At 37.3% G+C, this 20,436-nt stretch overlaps 1 protein-coding gene across 1 annotated transcript in view; it reads left to right on the top strand.

Moving 5' to 3' along the window:
- BANK1 (B cell scaffold protein with ankyrin repeats 1) overlaps positions 1-20,436 on the top strand; it is a 129,664-nt gene that overhangs the window by 34,294 nt on the left and 74,934 nt on the right. Inside the window, exons 4-7 of the mRNA XM_079307266.1 lie at positions 3,434-3,582; positions 4,742-4,880; positions 7,389-7,531; positions 14,276-14,396. Coding sequence (XP_079163392.1) covers positions 3,434-3,582; positions 4,742-4,880; positions 7,389-7,531; positions 14,276-14,396 — 552 coding nt within the window. The remainder of the gene's footprint in view (positions 1-3,433; positions 3,583-4,741; positions 4,881-7,388; positions 7,532-14,275; positions 14,397-20,436) is intronic.

The raw sequence follows: 20,436 nt of genomic DNA, 5'->3' as shown, positions 1-20,436 counted from the left end.
AAGCATTGACACCTTTCACCAGACCAGGTTGCTCAAAGCCCATCCATCCTGTCCCTTGAACACTGCCAGGTGTGAGGCATTCACAGCTGCTCGGGGCAGCCTGTGCTGGTGTTTCACCATCCTCAGTGTAAGCATTTCTTCTCAATGTATGTACTCTAAACCGACTCTCTGAGTTTGAAGCCATTTCCCCATGTCCTGTCCCTACATGCCTTGTAAAAAGTCCCTCTCCATGTGTCTTGTAGGCCCTGTTTAGGTACTGTAAGGCTGCTGTAAAGTATCATAACAGTTTTCCTCAGCAAGAATTCAGGCCTTCATATTTCTGAAGGGCAGTGCTAAATAAAGTCTATTCTTCACAGTCATAATTAGAGAAATTATTGCACTTACATTCTGAGCTGGATTAGTTAAACTGCATTGAACCCTGTGTGGGTTCTCATTCAGAAACAGAATAGCATTTGTTCAGTGTAGCCTATTTAATTTTTAAAGTAAATTAAAGCAAATGGAATTAATAATGCTTTAGTAAAGTACATCTACATGTAGGTTCAGTGTAATTTTAACAATCTATGCTGAATTCACTGCTTTAATTCAGAATTACTTCGCCTTAAAGGCATGAGAATACAAGCAGGAGTAGGATGGGCAGATTTTACTAGCTAGCAATGGTCATTGAACCATTAACTTAGATGTTCAAGGAAATGCCAGCTTCTTCAAGAGGTCATGGACTTCCTTCCTTCCTTCCTTCCTTCCTTCCTTCCTTCCTTCCTTCCTTCCTTCCTTCCTTCCTTCCTTCCTTCTTCCTTCCGTCCTTCCTTCCTTCCTTCCTGTCCTTCCTTCCTTTCCTTCCTTCCTTCCTTCCTTCCTTCCTTCCTTCCTTCCTTCCTTCCTTCCTTCCTTCCTCCTATTCCTTCCTTCCTTCCTCCTTCCTTCCTTCCTGTCCCTTTCCTTCCTTCCTTCCTTCCTTCCTTCCTTTCCTCCTTCCTTCCTTCCTTCCTTCCTTCCTTCTTCCTTCCTTCCTTCCTTTCTTCCTTCCTTCCTTTCCTTCCTTCCTTCCTTCCTTCCTTCCTTCCTTCCTTCCTTCCTTCCTTCCTTCCTTCCTGTCCTTCCTTCTTCCTTCCTTCCTTACTTCCTTCCTGTCCTTCCTTCCTTCCGTCCTTCCTTCCTTCCTTCCTTCCTTCTTCCTTCCTTCCTTCCTTCCTTCCTTCCTTCCTTCCTTCCTTCCTTCCTTTCCTTCCGTCCTTCCTTCCTTCCTTCCTTCCTTCCTTCCTTCCTTCCTTCCTTCCTTCCTTCCTTCCTTCCTTCCTTCCTTCCTTCCTTCCTTCCTTCCTTCCTTCCTTCCTTCCTTCCTTCCTTCCTTTCCTTCCTTCCTTCCTTCCTTCCTTCCTTCCTTCCTTCCTTCCTTCCTTCCTTCCTTCCTTCCTTCCTTTCCTTCCTTCCTTCCTTCCTTCCTTCCTTCCTTCCTTCCTTCCTTTCCTTCCTTCCTTCCTTCCTTCCTTCCTTCCTTCCTTCCTTCCTTCCTTCCTTCCTTCCTTCCTTCCTTCCTTCCTTCCTTCCTTCCTTCCTTCCTTCCTTCCTTCCTTCCTTCCTTCCTTCCTTCCTTCCTTCCTTCCTTCCTTCCTTCCTTCCTTCCTTCCTTCCTTCCTTCCTTCCTTCCTTCCTTCCTTCCTTCCTTCCTTCCTTCCTTCCTTCCTTCCTTCCTTCCTTCCTTCCTTCCTTCCTTCCTTCCTTCCTTCCTTCCTTCCTTCCTTCCTTCCTTCCTTCCTTCCTTCCTTCCTTCCTTCCTTCCTTCCTTCCTTCCTTCCTTCCTTCCTTCCTTCCTTCCTCCCTTCCTTCCTTCCTTCCTTCCTTCCTTCCTTCCTTCCTTCCCTCCCTCCCTCCCTCCCTCCCTCCCTCCCTCCCTCCCTCCCTCCCTCCCTCCCTCCCTCCCTCCCTCCCTCCCTCCCTCCCTCCCTCCCTCCTTCTTCCTGCCTTCCTCCCTCCACAATGAAAGCATATCACTGGATTAATAAGATTCCACAACGTATCGTAACTTCATTTAGGAGACACATTTATTATAGTGGTACTTTATTAAATCTATGCCTTAAGCAAGGCAAGGAAACATTCTGTGTCAGATGAACTGGTTCATATGGGAGAAGTAAAGGCAAGCAAGGAGAGAGAAAGCTAACTGTAGATTGCCAGTACTGCCACTGACTGGAAGGGTTTCTGTGCCACTTAGGAGCACTGTATGGTTTGTGTACCTCAGTCACTTGGACACCTTTTCAAAGAAACACAAAATGGCTCTGGTACTTCTTTGAGCAAAGCCAGATTGCTACTGTTCTGTATTCTGTCCATCACAAATTTATTTTAGTATTTTATATCCATTTAAGAGGAAAAGATGTACCTCAAAAGTTCTTTGTATGCTTGAATGTAATTGGCTGTGAGTCTTTCATAATTTACAGTAATACAAGATAGTGTGGATGTCTCTCAGGATATTGTCTCACCAGCCAGTCAAGATTTTTCAACTCTGAACTGCATGAAATGATATCAGTAACCTCACTAGGCAACTGCAGTGTGCTGACTAATCTCCGTGATGCAGAGCTGCTGCAGTCCTTTGAGATGAGTGGCAGGAGTGCTTCACACAGGGTAATAGAGTGTCTGGAAAGGAGGAATAATGATACAGCTGAGACATAGCAGGTAAAGGATACCTTTGCTGAAACACAGGCTTAGTCAGAGCTCTGCAGATGCAGTCATTTGTTCATTTTCATGATTAAAATTCTGCAGTGTGGTAAAGGATTCGCTATATTTGCTAAAGGCTCTTGGGCCTTTTCTGGTACAGTAAAACAGAAAAGAAACTGATTGCAAGCTACCTATGTAACTGGCATAGCATTTCCAAACACAGATTATCCTTTTAAAAAATGTATGACTTCCATCCATCCTTTTGTCCATTAAGGCAGGCAAAGATGATGGAATCTGTGTCAGAAATCTGTGCCTACTGTACCATGTTATAGGTGTCACTGCCCTCATGCAAACCCTTCCTGTAGACAAGTGGGTTGTAAACCTATAGCATGTGCTTGTTTACATATAAAGAAACAAGGAGTGGTAAAGATAATGTTTTATCTTAGTGTATGAGAATACTGAGTTGGCAGAATTGGCTGATCTCCCTGACTTTACTGTTCACAACAATTTCAGTCTAAAGGCTATGTCCCTTTTTGTTTTAGAAAGACAAAGCATATGTGCAGAGCCTGTTCATGTAAACCAAGGCTGCAAGATCAAAACTTCAGAGTCAAGCTCTTTATCAAAGGAGGACATCTCATCACATTTACATTATCGGCCAGGCTTTCATGTACTGTCCTTCATGTGACTCCAAACGCCATATGAGTAATACATTGGAAACCACATCAATGCCATGTTTTGTTGGTTTAGGATTATTAACAGTGTTCTTATTTCACACTATTTATTTCAGATTACCAGAATATCTCTGATATTAACTTGTCAGATGTCAGGGGAGCATCAGAAAAAACAGACCTCACTTTTAAAACAGAGGTACTTTCTGAAAGATTAGAATGTAACGAGCAGTCAATACTGGTGCTTCCGAGAAGAATATCATGTGAGGTAAGACTTTTGGATGCTAAAATCTTTGGGATAACAGTCATTGTTCTTCTCCTCCTCCAGTTGCAGTCTCATTCATGCTGTATCTGCTATTTGTTTCCAAAATTGTCAAGGGACCGAAATGAGAGTGCATTGAAGCTGCAGTGGGATTTATTTTGCCTTTGTGTTGCATCCACACTGCAGTCAAAAGATTTGCAAGTAAAGTAGTTTGGAGACAGCTCTATTAGAGTTATTTAGCAGCTTGACTTGAAGTATTACTGTCATGTGGGCCTTTTACTTCAGAGGGAGCAAGTAATCAGGCACTTCTTGGGAGATGTGGAATTTGTCTTGTCAAGAATCCAGGATGGGTGTGTGTATACAGGCATATGTGCCCATACTGGGAATTACACAGGGTTTGTGTCAGCATGGACCTAGTTCTAGTTTAAATGAATGCAGAAATATTTATATGTACATATCTGCATGCATATGCAGTGGACATAAGTGGGCATAAGTTCATATGTGCTCAGCATAAGCAGAGGAATTACAAAATCCAGCACCGCATTTCTTTATATAAGTGAGTGGTCATGGCCAAGTATGGAGGATGCAGTGTACACAGAATGCCACAGATTTTGTTAGCTCTCTGTCTTTTAAAGACAACTTACACACATTATTTCATTGCTGAGATCAGTACAGTTCTAAGGGAGTGATTTTCCCTCTGGTTCAGGAGGTAGTGGAGGGCTATTGTCTCACATCACTTGCTGCTTCTGTCTACTGTCACCTTACTGTATGAGGTTAAGTGAGTTTCAAGTATTTTAGGTATTCTTATCTGGATGGATGTCATTCTTCTAGACTATAAAGTGGAGGGGCCTTAGAAAATCTAACTATTCACCTACATATGCAAAACTTTATTTAAAATACTTTATTTATTTTATTATTTAAAATACTGTTTTAAAATATTCTTATGAATATTGAATAAGCTGAATTTAAAATTCTACATTACTTGTGTCTTACATGTAAGCAAAATACTAAAGGAAGCAGTGAGTTACCACTGTGTTTGGTAGTAGGATTTTTTCATGTGAAGTTGTTGGTAAAGGAAAAGTTCATTCAATACACTTTGAGTATAATGTTATACTTCCAATATAATTTTCTGAAGGACTAATGAGAACACATTTTAATTTTGTAGAATCCTGGTGAAATATTCATTCTGTTGAAAGAAGAAATAGATGAAGAAACTCTAGAAATTGAATTCATAACAGATAATCAACGAATTAGAACATGGACAGCCTCTTGGAACAAGAAAGTCAAATATGTGAAAGCCCTAGGTAAGAAAAATGTTCTTTACCTTTAAGAAAAACTAAAAAGTTTCATTTCCCTTCTCTTTCTGATAAGTAGTTTCCCTTTCTGCTATTTTGTGGGTGTTTCCTGTACATGAGTTTTGCATACATAAGTTTTAATAATGCAGAGAAGCAAAGCCTTGTGATTTATGGGGACCTAGGTTCTATTACATTGGTTTTCAGTGGTGAAATGGCAGGTGGCAGTCTTAAAATGTCATTGATTAGTTAGAGATTAACATTCTTCAAAATTACTGCCATAAAGTGCAAACCCAATATTCTTTTCTTATTACTCGGTTACTAAATGTCTCATTTTATATTTAATGCAGTAAATCTGGGTATTATCTTCTCCATAATTCTTACTGATGCAGGAAATAGTTTCTTTTCTCTGTTCACATTCATGCCATTTCTCTGTATTATGCATCTTTGCAAGTTCCTAATGATTTTTTCTATTGCACCATCCTTAACTAGTTGATAACAGTTTCAATTATTTAACAGTTTCTCTTAGAAGATCTCTGCAGATTTAAGGGGCACACACATCCCCATTCTTGATGTGAGTTAAGAATTAAAACATTTCTCACCTATCTATTCAGAGTATAGCTTGCTATTGGGCTGCATGCTGTGAATTCCCAGAGGAACTTATGTAACATTTTATTATAAAATGATTGCAATATAACCTTAGATAGGAGGAAATACATACACATAGGCTACAATTTTACACTGAGGCTTCTTGGAGCTTTGTTTTGGTTAATTCTGTGATCTAATGATTTCTGTGACTCACCACTGATGAGACTGCACCAGTCAAGTGCTGTGTCCAGTTCTGGCCTCACACTTTAAGAAAGACACTGAGGTGCTGGATTGTGTCCAGATAAAAACAGTGGAGCTGGGGAAGGGTCTAGAGAGTAACTCACATGAAGAGTGGCTGAGGGAGCTGGCATTGCTCAGCCTGGAGAAAAGGCTGATCACTCTCTACAACATACCTGAAATGGAGGCTGTGCCAGGTGAGATTTGACCTCTTCTCACAAGCAACAAGTGACAGGGCAACAGGACATGGCCTCAAGCTGTGTCAGAAGAGGCTCATGTTGCCATTAGGAATTTCTTCACAGAAACATTTGAAACAGGCTGCCCAGGGAGGGAGGTGTTTGAGAAATGACTGCATGTGACACATGTGCCATGGTCTTGTTGACAGGTTGGTGGTTGGTCAGAAGTTGAACTCAATGATCTTGGAAGTCTTTTCCAACCTAATTGATTTTGTGATTTTTATCCTTAAGACTGTCCTGAGACAATGGCCATGAATGGGATGAGAGTTCTTTGTCATTGTGATGGTGCAGAGAGTTTGTTTTTAGAAAAACTGACTGGTGTACACATAGCAAATGGAATTTCCATCTGTGACTGGATTTCAGAGAACAAAAGCTACACTCTTCATGCACAGATCTTAAAAGATTCTTCCAATTTTTTTTTGTGAGAACACTGTTGGTCACAAAAAGGTTTCCATAGTAGGTGAAGAAACAAAATGTGAAAAGTAAATGAAATATGGAAAAATTGGCAGAGAGCTGTAGCCAAGTTTAATTATGTTTATTGTATCATTTGTGTTTTATGTTTATTCTGTTTTAAAATCTGGAAAAGTGAAAATTTGGAAGTGTCCTGTTTCAGGTCCATCTGATCTGATGATATAGGAGAAGTGCTATGTTTTGTTGGTTTTGTGGGTGTTTTTTTTTAAACCCACATTTGGGCAGTTTCCATTTAAGTGCTTTAATGTGATGTACTATTTGTCTAGTTTCTCTGGCCCTATTCCTCTTCTCCATTTTCAGAATTGCCCTTTTTTCACTGCTTTGCGGGCAGAGTTAGTATTTTAAGAAGACTGTGCTAATATGGTCCAGCAGAATGCCTGGCACAGCAAACACTAATGGATTGGGAAATGTGCTCATAAAGTGAGCTTGTGCAGCACACACAGAGCCAGTCATACTTAGGTAACAGACTGCAAGTGCCTCTCCTTGGCTTTTACGAGGTAAACAACTGGAATGGATTAATTATACTGCAATTTCTGCAGCCTAGCTCAAATACAATTTTGAGAGCCTTGACTGCAGTTAAGAAAAATGCTTCATAAGATGTGTAGCAATTGCACCGTTTGTGATAAATGAATTTATCCTTAACATGTAGGCATGAGGGAGATGATTACAGGTCATCAGTCTATCAAAGGACAGTTGAAAATTTTAAGCATTCTGTTTTCATCTCCTTTCTAATGTGAAGCAATACAATGCTTTGCTTTATACAGATTTAAAGATAGGTATTTTCTTTTGTCAGCTTTGTGATGTTAGAGTGAAAGACCTGAATAAAAAAACCGACTGCACTGAGTCATCTGTGAAATGCAAATCCAGTCAGTTCATCAACTCTTATGTTTTTTCTATGATATTCTCTCTTCTTTTACTCATTCCCTGAGATCTCTGGTCTGGGACTGTAAAATATTTTCAACTGGTGCTCTGATTTGTGTTTTATAAGATTTTCCTGCTGGCCTTGTGTATGTAAATGTCTACTGTGGGGGAGTCATTAAGACGACAGCAGAGATTGAATACTATACTCCACTAGAGGAAATTGAACCTATTTTAAAGAAAGTGGCTGACCCAATAGCTTTCACTTGTCAGGTAAGTTGACTTCTCAAATTTTAATTAAAGAAAAATAGAATGTAAGTGCCTAAATGAACTAAGTGATAGTATGCTATCTCTTGATTGCACAGTAATTTGTAATGGCTGAGTAATAGGTTTAGGATTAAGAGGCCTGCCTCTGAGATGTGTAGTTGGAAGCAAGTCAAGTGAGAGAAAACAAATTTTCCATTTTCTTGTTTTGTTTAGAGAGTAATATAAACATCTTTTGTGCTGTATATGCCCAGTGAGCAACATGCTGCACTTCAAAGGTTGAAAATAAGAGCAAATATTGGTGAAGTCCCTCTATTTAAAGTGTTAGTTTTTGTATGTTCTGAAACCAGTAGAAGCAAGTAATCTTAAACCATATTGTATTTGGAGGATTATTATTCATTCACCATCAAAACAAATGTTTTTGGCATAGCTTGTATGGGAAGCAGTAGGTTGCTGTTCATGTAGAGTCCATTTACAGCTGCTGAATTACCATTCATGTGATTTGCTGGTTGCCATGCAGATTCTTTGCATATATTTAGAAAAACTCAGGTTTTGAGCTGTGTTTCTGATCAGCAGAGCAGACTGCAGTGCATTTTCCAGTGGCACATAAGAAATAACAGGAGAAGAAAGCATCTATTAAGAAAGGACAGAATCTTAAGTATCATTTGTTGAATGGTGGGTAGCCCAAGCAGACCTTGCACAATGTCTATATTGTAATTGCAAAGCCAGAACAAAAATAATAGATTGTGTTTCCAGTGCAGACAATCTCATTTTCCTGTGACAAGTATACCTTATCCACCACCTAAGGCATTACACTCATAACAAAAGGATTAATAAAATACAATGTATTGCATTATTAGTGTTCTATTAAGGAGGAAGGTAGATTTCTTCCAAGTACAAGTTACTTCTGTTTTAGGAAAACAGGCTGTTGCACAAGAAAAACAGTGCCACTCTAAGAACAAATGTGTTTTTAAATTCCATATGGTATCCATCATTTTTTAGCCTGTGTTTTGAAGTATATCTAAGTAAGCTTCTAACAGGTTTCATTTAAACCTCTATGTATAAGAAGTATGCCAATGATTTAAGAATTGATCATAAACATGGTAACCTAGGTACCTACAACACACAAGATATTTCCACTGGAGGCTTATTTGTGTTATTCAGGAGTTTGACCCTTCATTTAACCAGCATGATTAATATTTATTGAAGCACATGCAATTCAAATCATATTCAAATGCAAAAATAATTCTGTGCAGAGCAGTAGTGCACACCAGGAAATACAGCTGTAGTGTTATGACTATGAAGTATGTTTAACATTTCTTCACCTTTTCTCCTCTGAATAATAAGCATGGGTTTAAATGAGGTGATGATGCTATATGCTATTATTTTTATTGTTTTGGTAACTGAAAAATTAATGTTGAAAAAGTGGTTTTAATTGGATAAGCTCTACAGTCCACACAATGTCATGGCTACTCTGTGGCAAAGTATGCCAGTGGTAATTCCTCTGTAAGTTTACCTATGTGTTGGAAGAATTGTCTCATTTAATGGTACCTGCTGGGCCTCAGAGTGAGGTACACTAACTACCTAGGTAGCTGAAATTTTTCTGTAAACTTTTAAAATGAGCTCCTGATTTAATGTCAACAAGCTACATCATAAAGATGAATTTACAGAACATAATTTAACTTAATCTTTAAAATATGTTCACAGAAGGAAAAACAAAACAGACTTGATACTAATTAGAATTCCCATCAAGTAGCAGCAGTAGTAGTAACTTCTATTTAACCAGGATAATTAAAACCTTTGAGACTATCAACTTGTTTGCAAAAGTATCCTGGGGCAACAGTCATTTATCTATGCAAAGTAACAAATCAAACACACTGAGAAACAAAACTTATATAAAATAGAAAAGCTTACAGCAATTATTGATCAAAGCAATATCACTGTGATTCAAAGGAAAGTTCAAGATCTTCACAAATACAATTTGAGAATGATCTCCTTATTAAAATTCCGTGATGAAAGCAAATGGCTGCATTAGTTCATACCAAAGACACATTGCTTTGGTAAAATGTTTACATTGTATTCTGTATTGTCTTGCCAACCTTTCCAGCTCCTTTGAGATGCTCCACTTTGTCCCTCAATGAAGCCAAAGAGAGTTAAAACCCAACAAGTGGGTAACTGTAGGATTACAGCTATCAATGCCTTTTAGTGATAACCAGATGAATTCATGAATCTTAGTAGGAGACTATCAAAGTTGGTACCACTGCATTTATGGAACTGTTTTTTGAGAGCAGTTAAAGATTGGCATTAGCTAAGGTTTAGATGAGACATAATCTAAGATTTTACAAATCTTGCTTTTGGATAAAATTAGTTCCTACATCTGAAAGATTGTGATTTTCTGTTCCAGATTTTTCTGAATTTAAAAAGCATTTACCAACATCAGCAAGACATTTTAAACAACCAAATAAATATTTAAAATGTAGCTGAATAAATAAATAAGTTTCTTTGCATAAATTTTGAAAGAAAATGTTAAAGTAGGAAGAGTTTGGATTGCAATAACTGAAATTATAATGCCAAATGGATTTGCTGTGAGAATATAGGAGGGTGAAAGTTGGCTAAAGGTCATGAATTTTGGTTCTCTCACTTTCACATAACTCTGTATTCAAGAAACTCTCTTAGGGAGTTTATGTTCTTACAGTAACCTAATGTACAGACTGATTTTAAGGTTTTTATAATTCATAATCAAACTTTTTCATATTTCATGTTTTACTTTACATCAACTAATCATTTCAGCATTCTGCTGGATTTATATGCCATATTGATTTTTCTCTCAGAGTTTCTACCAAATGGAAATATTGATTCAATTATTTAGTGTTGGGATTTCCTGGCATAGATTTATTAGGTTTAAAAACTAAAAAAAATTAAAAATTGAAGCTAAGGTCATATCCTTATTACTGAAGTTGATAGGTTCATGTTAGTTTGAGTGACTTGAAATATATAGAGAGATTGAGGAAGTCTTTATACAAACTTTGGTTGAATGATCTCTTGTGATTGTGAGATACTTGGTATCTTAAATGGTGTTTTTATCACAGTCATTAAATAGATTCCAGTTGCAGCTGATACTGGAAAAAAAGAATGAAAATAAACTGCAGTTTTCTCTATGAAAACTTTTAAAATAGCTATATGACTTATGTGGTGATATTTTGTATGCATCTCTACCTGATCCCCAGACATACTTCATTTGAAGCTGTGTTTAATATTTCAATCTTCTCAGCCACATAGCTGTTATTTTAAAATGCTTCTTTCTCTTCTACTAGGTATGAAAGCTGTCCATAATCTATCACTGGCTAAAATTGTCAGATATGCCTGACTGATTTTAAGCCTAGCCCATTCTCTTTGGCAGAATCCTGATATGGAAGTGCATATAAAGTAGTGTCTGATATGTAAAAACTAATGAAGAAGTTCATCTTTATGTAAATGTAAGCTTGTTAGTACTGCCACAGCCAGTGTGGAATATATTAATTTACTGACTGTGGATGCTGTGTTTCAGTGGCACACGTTTTCAGGGCTTGATTAGCAGTTATTAAAGAATGTAGGTAATCTCTTTCACAAAAGTAGCAAAATATGTGCTTCATTGTCTCCTTTTTCAAGGATGATTTTGGAAGCCCAGGTGTGATGGTCAGCACTTGGGGATTTTCTGCTCACGACTGTATCCTGTTGCTCTGGAAAGGGGCAAGGGAATGGAGATAGTGCTGCAGCTGGGGAGGTGGTACTGGATAAGCAGTAAGGCTTGTGGAAGGATTTCAAGTACTGGAGCAGAGAGTAGCTGGCTGTGCTTCAGAGAGTATGGGAAGAATTGTCTACAAATTCAGTAGCTTAGTTCTGAGGGGCTGCAAGGATATAGGGGGAAATCAGTACTATTGCCTGTTTTCTCTAGTGTTGTAAATCTTTATTTGGATAAAAGGTGGGCTTTCTCAGACTCTCGAGTGGCTCAGAGTTCTCTTGCAAGGTGCTTAACTTTAGGTTCAACTTTAAATACAGTTCTGCTCCTGTTGGCTTTGGTGAAGCTTCCCTAGGAATTTCAGGTTTGTAATGTTAGTGAGATTTCTTGGGAAGTTTTCTTGGGCCTACAGAGATCTGTGTAGGGTATGTTAAAATATATAAACACAGCAGACTTTGAGTCTATGAGTGCTATGGGGCAGGAATGGGCAGTAAAGTAAAAATCTCTAAACTGAATTGTCCCTCCTGGAGGTGCCCTTTGTGATATGGAGCTGTGTGCAGAGTGTCCCTATTCCTAGTTCTGTTCTGCTGTTGTTTTGGTTATTGTCACGTAAGTGCTGGAACACACCCTCCTGCATGTGAGATAAAAAGACATAGCTGCCCCTTTTTTTTTTTTTTTTTTTTAATTAACCAATCTCTTTTTTTCCTTTTGTATCTTTGCTGTAGAGTAGCACAACAAAGCTCCCCATTACAGTTTAGTTAACAGCATAGTTTGTTAGATCATTGCTTAAACCTTCAGATTTTACATCCCAAGAGTAAGAGAAAAAATAAAAAGTTGGAATGGAAAGCTTGAAGCAAATTGCACTGATAGCTTTGCATGAGAAGCACATGGTTCTTTGCTTGTAATTCATAGAAATTGATAGACTGGTAATTGGAGGGGAGGCCTGCAGTAGGATGGGAAATTTTGCTACAAGTTTCTGAAGCTCTTCTCTGTTCAAGAATTTGTTCCATCTTAGTTTGTGAAACACTGTTTTATTCTATGTAAATTTGTTTGTCTGAGCATGGAGTAAGAGCGATGCATTCTTAAGGCTCTTCTTCCACAGGTTTCTGACTGAAGGGATGAGGAAGGGTTTTGGTCTCAGCTCATATTAAAAACTAGAGGAGATTTGTAGGCAAGATGTCCCAGAATGCTTGCTGAAAAGAGACTACGTAGTGCTTATTTTTCTTGGATATACAGCACAGTCTGGAATGGATTCTGTCTGAAATTGCTCCTCTGGAATTTCAGGACAGAGGAGAAGAGGCAGGTATTTTTGGGGGTATCCCTGCCGTTTTAAATGAAGATCAAAAATATAACTTCAAGCTTAGTTTATCTAGAAGCCCACCTAAATTTTTATTCTCTGCATAGTGGAATATCTACTACACAGTTGGTTAAGTGAGTACCAATGGTTTTGAGCCTCTTTCTTTGTGGCACAGGATCTGCCATATACACTCATCTTAGCTAATTCCTGTGTAGTTACTTGGTTTAGTCCTGCTCTAGATTGAACTCTGTCAAGGTAGTGTAATGATAACGCATCTAAGAAGACCTATCTTTAATGAGAAAGAATAGACTGATTTCCTAACTTAATTTTGGTATTATTCCTCTTAATAACTTGTAAACAGTGATGTTATTCATGTTAATAGCTTGGGGATTTTATAGATATTTTGGGAGATTTTTGTATTTAGTTTCTCAATTCACACAGTAAGCCTTGTATTCAGGTTAGATTTTTATTTTAGAACAAGCCTCTTTTTTCCTAAGTGAAGTCTTTTCTTAATGCTTATGGCTTTGTTTATTGAAGATCATTATATGTATTCATCATTTTTGAATAAAAAATACCGGGAATGTAGTGTGACAGCACAGAAAGGGAGTGAACTATGAAAATAAATGCAATAGCTTTTATGTGTCTTAATATTGGAAAGCCCAGGATTAATTATGGGGAAAATAAACAATCATATTGTTAGCTTCCTATCTGCATAAGTGTCTCTTGTAATTCTTGGTAGGAGCTGGATGAAAATTATATCCAGCCTCTGCATTCAATATTTTCTGATCATCTCATACTTACTTTTCTTATTCCCTTTTAGCAGTCTTGGGAATTAAACTTCATGTTTTTCAGTACATCCCACTGTAATTTTGTCCTCAGCATGTTAGTCACAGACTTTCTTTTCAATTTCATGTGCTATGCATGTCTCAAGATGTTCCATTTTAGTCATCCCAGAATCGTCTTGGCCCCCAGCTGTGGGAAGGCAAATTTTAACACAGGGCTGCTGACCCTGAGCAGAGTAAAGCAACTCTCCCTGAGCTCTTCTCTGCTGTGGCTGAGCTTCTTTTGGTGCCCAGTGCAGCACAGACTGGACTAGAGCTGTAGTACTTGCTGTTAAATATCCTTACTCTTCAAATCTCTGTAATCAGGCTGCTCTTGCCTGGCCAGGCAGAGAGATATTTACTTATGGCTACCTTGAAAGTTGTTTCTGTCCAGAAAGAGGCACTCAAAAATCCCCTGGCAGTTAGTGTGGATTTCTCTTGTCTGGAGACTGTGCTTAGTGGAAGCTGATCTGTCTGGTTGATAGCAGTTTCTTGTGCTGTCAATAGTGCTACATCTGGGCTGATGAAACTGAAGCTGTTTCCTATCTTTAAAAGTCCAGAATCTCAGTGTGAAAGTTTTGGGTAACAGAGAGCTCCTATAATCTTTAAACTCATCCTGAATTATTGCTGTAGTAAAACATAGATCTTCCTGTCCTTGCACTTCATCCAAAAGTTTTTAAGTCATGGCTGAACTTTATGTGCTATAATGCATGTTTAGGTACAGTTGGATCATGTTGTCATGATTCTTTTATATTAAAATGTCTCTTCTATAGTTTTCAAAAACAGTGCTGCTCTTATTGAGAGTTTGCCATAATAATGTTTTGAGTAATTTGATTCACCAACACTCTGAGGATAAAGTTAAAAATACATATGAAACAAACTAATATTTTTTCTTGTTTTTTCTTTCTTTTAAGCAGGCATTAAAATTTTCTTCTGTAGAGAAGGTAGACAATGTTCTGACTTCATTATTGAAAAGCAAAATATCTGCTTATGAATTCAGCCCATTCCAAAGTGAAGAAGAGCATCATCACCATGCTAGTGAGTCACTTGTTCTGTGTATTGATTTTTATTACTGATGCTATGGTTATTACTTATAAATCTTAATAAGACAATCTTTAAGTATTGAAAGCCTCTAGTAAAATGGAAGAATCCACAACAAGACAGCATAAGCAGAAAAAATGGGAGAAAAAATTCTGTAAATCATTACTTTGTGACTCAGTATTTTGTATTTATACTTCTCTGGATTTTTGATCAGCTTTGGATTACTGCAAAGTGACAGCTTTACAGCTGAGCAAATTTATACTTAGAGAAAACAGGCTATAAGACTCATGTGGAGATGCCTGTACATGATATATTTTTTACTAATTGCTCTTCTGCAATGCAGTTTAAACTTAATTTTTTCCAAATATGGAGAAAATCTGAAAGTTCTCTCTGTCTGAAGAGAATGGATGGCTTTTCAACAGCACTAAACTTCTCCAGTCACTTTTAGTGCCTATGGACTTAATGATTTTCATTACTTCTGGCAAAAAGATAATTTTGTTACTTTTAATTTTTAAAAGAAGGTATCCCAGTGAGTTAAAACAGGATTTCTCTATAAAGTAGATATATTATATGCCCAATTCAATAATGCATCAACAGAAGCTGCTGTTGGGCCGTAGTTTAATTAATCACTTACTAGGGATTCAAACTGGTTTGCAGTAAACCAAGATGGTGGTTATTTAGCTTGCATTTTGAAAGCATCATTATGATGTTATTTCAAATGTGCATTAAACTTCAGCTGTTTTGAGAAACTTTTTGGGAAAAAACAATACTCAAGAAAATATATTTTCTTTCTAAAATACTTGAAAAAGATGTGTCCAGGATGCTGCTTGAATTCTGTGTTGTGTAGCTGGACTATGGTTTTGGCAAAGAAGTAAGCTCTCTACAGTCAGTTAACCTACAGTTTATCATAACCAAATACAGACAAGTTTTGAAAGTAGCACTACTGGGATTGCCATCATGTTTCCTTTCCTTTTATTTGTTGATGCAATTCACTCCTCTGTATTAGATAAACATGATTCACCTTGTAATGTAAAAATGAACTTAAATGTCAAAGTTAGTGAAAGCAAATAAATGAGGTGCCTGTCCTTGACATTTTCCTGTGCAAGACTGCAGGGTTGGGGTGGATAACACAGATTCAAGAGTCTTTCCCAGTGTGAAATGTTAGTTGATGAGCAAAAGGTTTTTCACTTCTCTAATAACTAATAAGATCAGGTGATGTTTTTGAATGTTAAGAGTAATGCTAACCAACCTGAAAAAAAAGTCTGTGTGTTTTAAGAGCAAGTTGACTGCTTGAGCCAATAATAACTTTAAAATGAGCTGGTTTGATGGATAGCCCAAAAAGAAGGTGCAAAGTTAGATGCTGAGATCCTTCATGAGAGAAAGATATATTTCAAGCATTGGAAGCACTCAGAATGTGGGAGGCTTAGACTCTCATCCCTCTTCTGCCTGAAAAGTAAATAAACCTGTATCTTTGACTGCCATAAAAGCACCCCAAACAGCCACTAGACATGTCCATAGTGAATGAGAGGAGCACAAGCTTCCAGCATGAGGCACAGGGAAGAGAAATATTTCTCTGGATTGTTCTGCAGGGGTGCTTCATTTGAATGTTCTTGCATATCAGGGTACAGCTGATAAATTGCTTCACTTGAAAGATCTCGGTATGACCTCAAAATGAACCAAGAATGAAGGACTTATGATTAATTTATTGGATAACTAATGATTTGCATGGTTTGACTTCTCAAAAAGTATGCAGCTCTGTGATTAAAATCTTGAGTCTGAAAGTGAATACAAAAGGCATGTGATATAATGAAATTCAAATGCAGTATGATGCTTTCCTATACAGACATATACAGTGGTTTATTTTCCTATATAGTGGTTTAAATCAAACATCATGACTTGCATGTTTGCTTATGTAATTTTTAACTCCCATCCCCAAAATGGGTGTTCAACATTTTTTTAGTATGATAATTCAGTATACTTGTGAGCAGCCAGTGTCTAGGCTGGTAAAGTCAAGATAGGTGGCAAAAGTGCAAAAGATTAACTCTGATACAAATGAGGAAGCTAAATGGAGACTGACTAGAAACCACTGGAAAATACTGTGTTTAACAACAGCCTTAAATGAAGACAAAGCCAAGACTTAGCTGGGATTTTTAGTGCTGGTGTCATCCCTTGCAAAAGAATGTAACTAAAGGTGGAAATATTGCCTGAAATATTGTGCATTCCATACAGAATTTATTTCAGGGTATATTGTATATAAATTATTCTTTTATATTCTGGTAATAGAATCCAGTCAAAGCATACTAACAAAACTAAACTTATATTTTAAAATATTTTTTGAGGAATATGTTTCTTCTTTGAAAGCCCTCATTCTCAGAATCCTCAGATTTGGGAATTTTTGTTGCAATGTTTCTTGTCCAAGAATAACAATTTACTTGTTAACCTGTTTCATTTTCCACTATTAATTAATTTTCATTTTTTATGAGAGATCTATTTCTCTATTGAATTCAACTACTGATGCTTATGGAAAGTCCTGAATTTGCTTTGTAGAAAACAGTACTTTTCATCACCTAAAACTGCTAGCAACATAGCAAATCCTATCCTGATTTCTGTAATTCTTTTTTCCAAGTTGAAACATCTATCCCAAAAAAATAAATGGAGTCTGGGATTTTAGCTTCTAGCAGAATAATGAGGGGACAGAGCAGGTACTGGTATTGGCACTGTAGAAGTCATCTTAGGTGCTATTTAAATTGCTAAGAAGAACAACCATGTCCTGTTTCAATAATTTCAGAAATAAAAGAAGGATGTCTTACAAGATGTGCAGAAATATCACTGTAGGCTGCTCTGTTTCCTTACTGCAATTTTATGAAAATTCCCGCAGGCTAAGACAATGATACAATACAGTAATATTAGATTTTATGCTCTGTTTTATAGCAGAGGTTTTCCAGAATTCTCTGCAGAGAAGAGAAAGGATTATGACAGGACAAAACATACAAAAAAACCCCAGCAATTCCCTCTTAACCTTGTGTATGGCAAATAGAACTTTAATTAAAAGCAAGCACTGGCCTCAATGTAAGTTGAAAGTTGAAGAAGCTGCCTTAAAGCACTTTAAAATGTGTCACTTGAGGATTTTCCCTTTAACCTTTCCTTCCAGCTTGTCATCATCAGCTCACTAGTTCTTAGTGTAGATGCCAAACAGCCACAGCTTGTTCCTGTTAACATTCTCCATTAAAGAACTGATGATGAGTAAAAGCTGTTCTCTGCTTTACCCTTATAACTACTACTGCTCACTTCTGTATAGTTAGCTGAAATGTACTAGTTGTTCCAGTTTCAAAGCAGACAAAATTTCCTCCCATTTTCACCAATTAAGTGTGACAAACTTGCAAGTTCAAGAATGGTATTTTCTGCCTGAAGCACGTGGGCTTTCAAATAATTACAGCCTCTTCCTACTGTGTAGAATACAGAACTTTATTTAAAGCAGTTAAACATTATATGATGGAATTTTCTTTACAGCAGAACATCTAGTTTGTCTTAAGAGCTCAGCTCAGTTTTGAGAAGTGGCAATTAAAGAACAGTTATCATTAAAAAAAAAATACAAATGGATCTTGCAGTGGACTTTTGTTGCCTGTAATGTTGACAGTGGTACGCATAGTGATCATTGATTTCTGCTGTAGAACTTGGGGGAAAGAGAGAAGTACTTCACCTTTACCTGGTGACTTGGGAGGGATTCAAACAGTTAGTGTGTGTCTTTTCAGAATGAGGGCAAAAAAACAAAGATCAGGAGGCTCCGATCATCCCTTTTGAGGTTGTTAACCTTACTATATTTCATAATTATGTATGGATTTTGGAGAGAAATTTCTAAGAGGCCAAGTCCAAGGACCTCTTTTCTCCTTCATTGCATGGGAGGCAAAGCTATTAGCTTATGTTACTAGCTAATTATTATTAGCTATTATTAGCAGAGAATGAGTATTGGTACCAGAACTGCATACAGAAGTGGTCATTGAAATGTTGCTGAGGTTGCTGAAACAACAGCAGCCATCTCTGCTGTCAGTATAGCAGTTACCAAGACAACAATTGTACTGAGGGGCTCAGGTAGTTCAGTGCTTTGGTGAGGTTTATCAGCAGGTCTGGGAAAGTTTGTGTGAGTGCAGGATGCTTCCAGCTGAGTGCTTGAATCTCAAAGTATGGAAAATTGTCTTAAGTTAGTGAAACTCAGTAATCTGTGAGTTCTCATAATGACTTCTTGCCTTGTGTCTCTACTTGATGCCAACAAGCTTCAGGTTCATGAGCAGAAGAGACTAAAATTGTCCATTTGAACAATTCATTTCCTTTTTGAGTTTTATGTAGAATATCTCACTATATCACCAATGTTGCTTTTAAAGTTTTCCTGCCTGACAACAACCTTTTTTTTTCCTGCTTACTACAAGGAGCAATATTTTTTAAAAAATTGTTTTATGAAATTGATTTATAAATTTATCTTTTTTACCATCCTCCATGTCTGGCTGAGGTATTTCAACTGTTAGTGATGTAGTTTCCTGTAATGTTCAAAGTGTATAAGTGTAGGACTCCTGCCTGAATATCAGACTCAGCTAGGGAGGAGTTGAGTGGTGATCTGAAAAAACACCTCAAGTGCAAGGAGCTGAAGGGATTTTGGAATACCTCTGTTTTGTGTTATTTTAAGAGTGCAGAAATGCATTTTAGGCAGGTATATACCTACCTAGAGCAGGCTTATGAATGCCAACTACTCCTCTTGGTCAAGAAATCATAGCATCCAGTCCATTGGTAATACAGACTTGATTGCTTTTCAGATTTGCAACCATTTTTGGCAGTTTTCATTAGTATGAGTGGAAATTTGTTTGGAGCATGTTATTAATACTGTGTTAAGGCTCTTTTTACTGATTGTATTTGACCTTCTGGTATCTCCTAATAGAGTACAAACTATTGAGTTAATAAAGTTCATAAAATTTACTCTTCTTCAAAATTACTGCTCAACACCTATTGCATTGCTGGAAATCTGAAAAAATTGCAAAACCCACAAGTACTCTAACAAAGTACAAAACTCAAGAAAAGCAGTTTGAGGATTTGTGGAAGTTTTTAACAATATTAGCTCAGGTTTGAACACTTCTTTCTAAAAAGAATCCCATTTTTTCCTACATTTAGAAAAGTCTAGACAAAAATAAGTCAATTTCATATACTCTGGGCTAAAGATCGTAGTTCTTCAAATGACAGACTCAAACCCATTTTGTGGAATTTTAATTCAAATGTGGAGCAATATTGAGTAAAGAAGTTGTGTAGCATCTACTTGTCTCGAAAACCTCAGCTGCTATGCAGTTCTAAGATTGCCTATTGTAGTCCAAAGGATTTTCAAGCACCCTGCAAATACAAGGGAATATAAACTGCAACACATACTCTTGTTGATGGAAGTTCAACCTGCCAAGGCTTCTAAAACAAGTGGCTTGATTTACACAGGTGCTGTGTATTTACAGTTTCTTGATTAGATTTTTCTTTGCCTGGTAGAAATAAAAGTCAGGCAACACTAAATTTGTTTGAAAATCAGTTTAGGATTGTTAATGGGACTTTTGATTAGATTTTTAGCCCACTCAAATGCCTTCTGTCAGAATAATATTGGAATGGGATAGTGCTGGAATATTCTTTCTCCAAAATGCAGTCAAAATTGTCCTAACCTTTTTTTCTCAGGTAGTACTATGCCTATTCCAAGAACTGCTCTTGTTCCTTGTATTTAATGATGGGGTGAGATTTTACTCTCTGCCACATTATGATTCTGCAGAAGCAAGAAGGGTGGGCGGGGGGGCTACAAATTCAACCCTTCTGAGCCAATTTCACTATGCAGAAGAATGTAAAAATTAGAAAGTTTGTTAAAGACTGGCAGCTAAGAGATTTCTGAAAGGAGTCATAACTTCTGCCAGCACACTATGGGGTGAAAATGTGCTAGCTAACCTGTAGGACAGGTGATGACAGGGATATAAAATAAAACTCAAGAAAGACAGAAGTAACTGTAAATTCATAAGCTGTAGTCCTG

This window comes from Erithacus rubecula (assembly GCF_903797595.1).
Source record: "Erithacus rubecula genome assembly, chromosome: 5".
Lineage (NCBI taxonomy): Eukaryota > Metazoa > Chordata > Aves > Passeriformes > Muscicapidae > Erithacus > Erithacus rubecula.
This window is presented reverse-complemented; position numbering and strand designations above follow the sequence as displayed.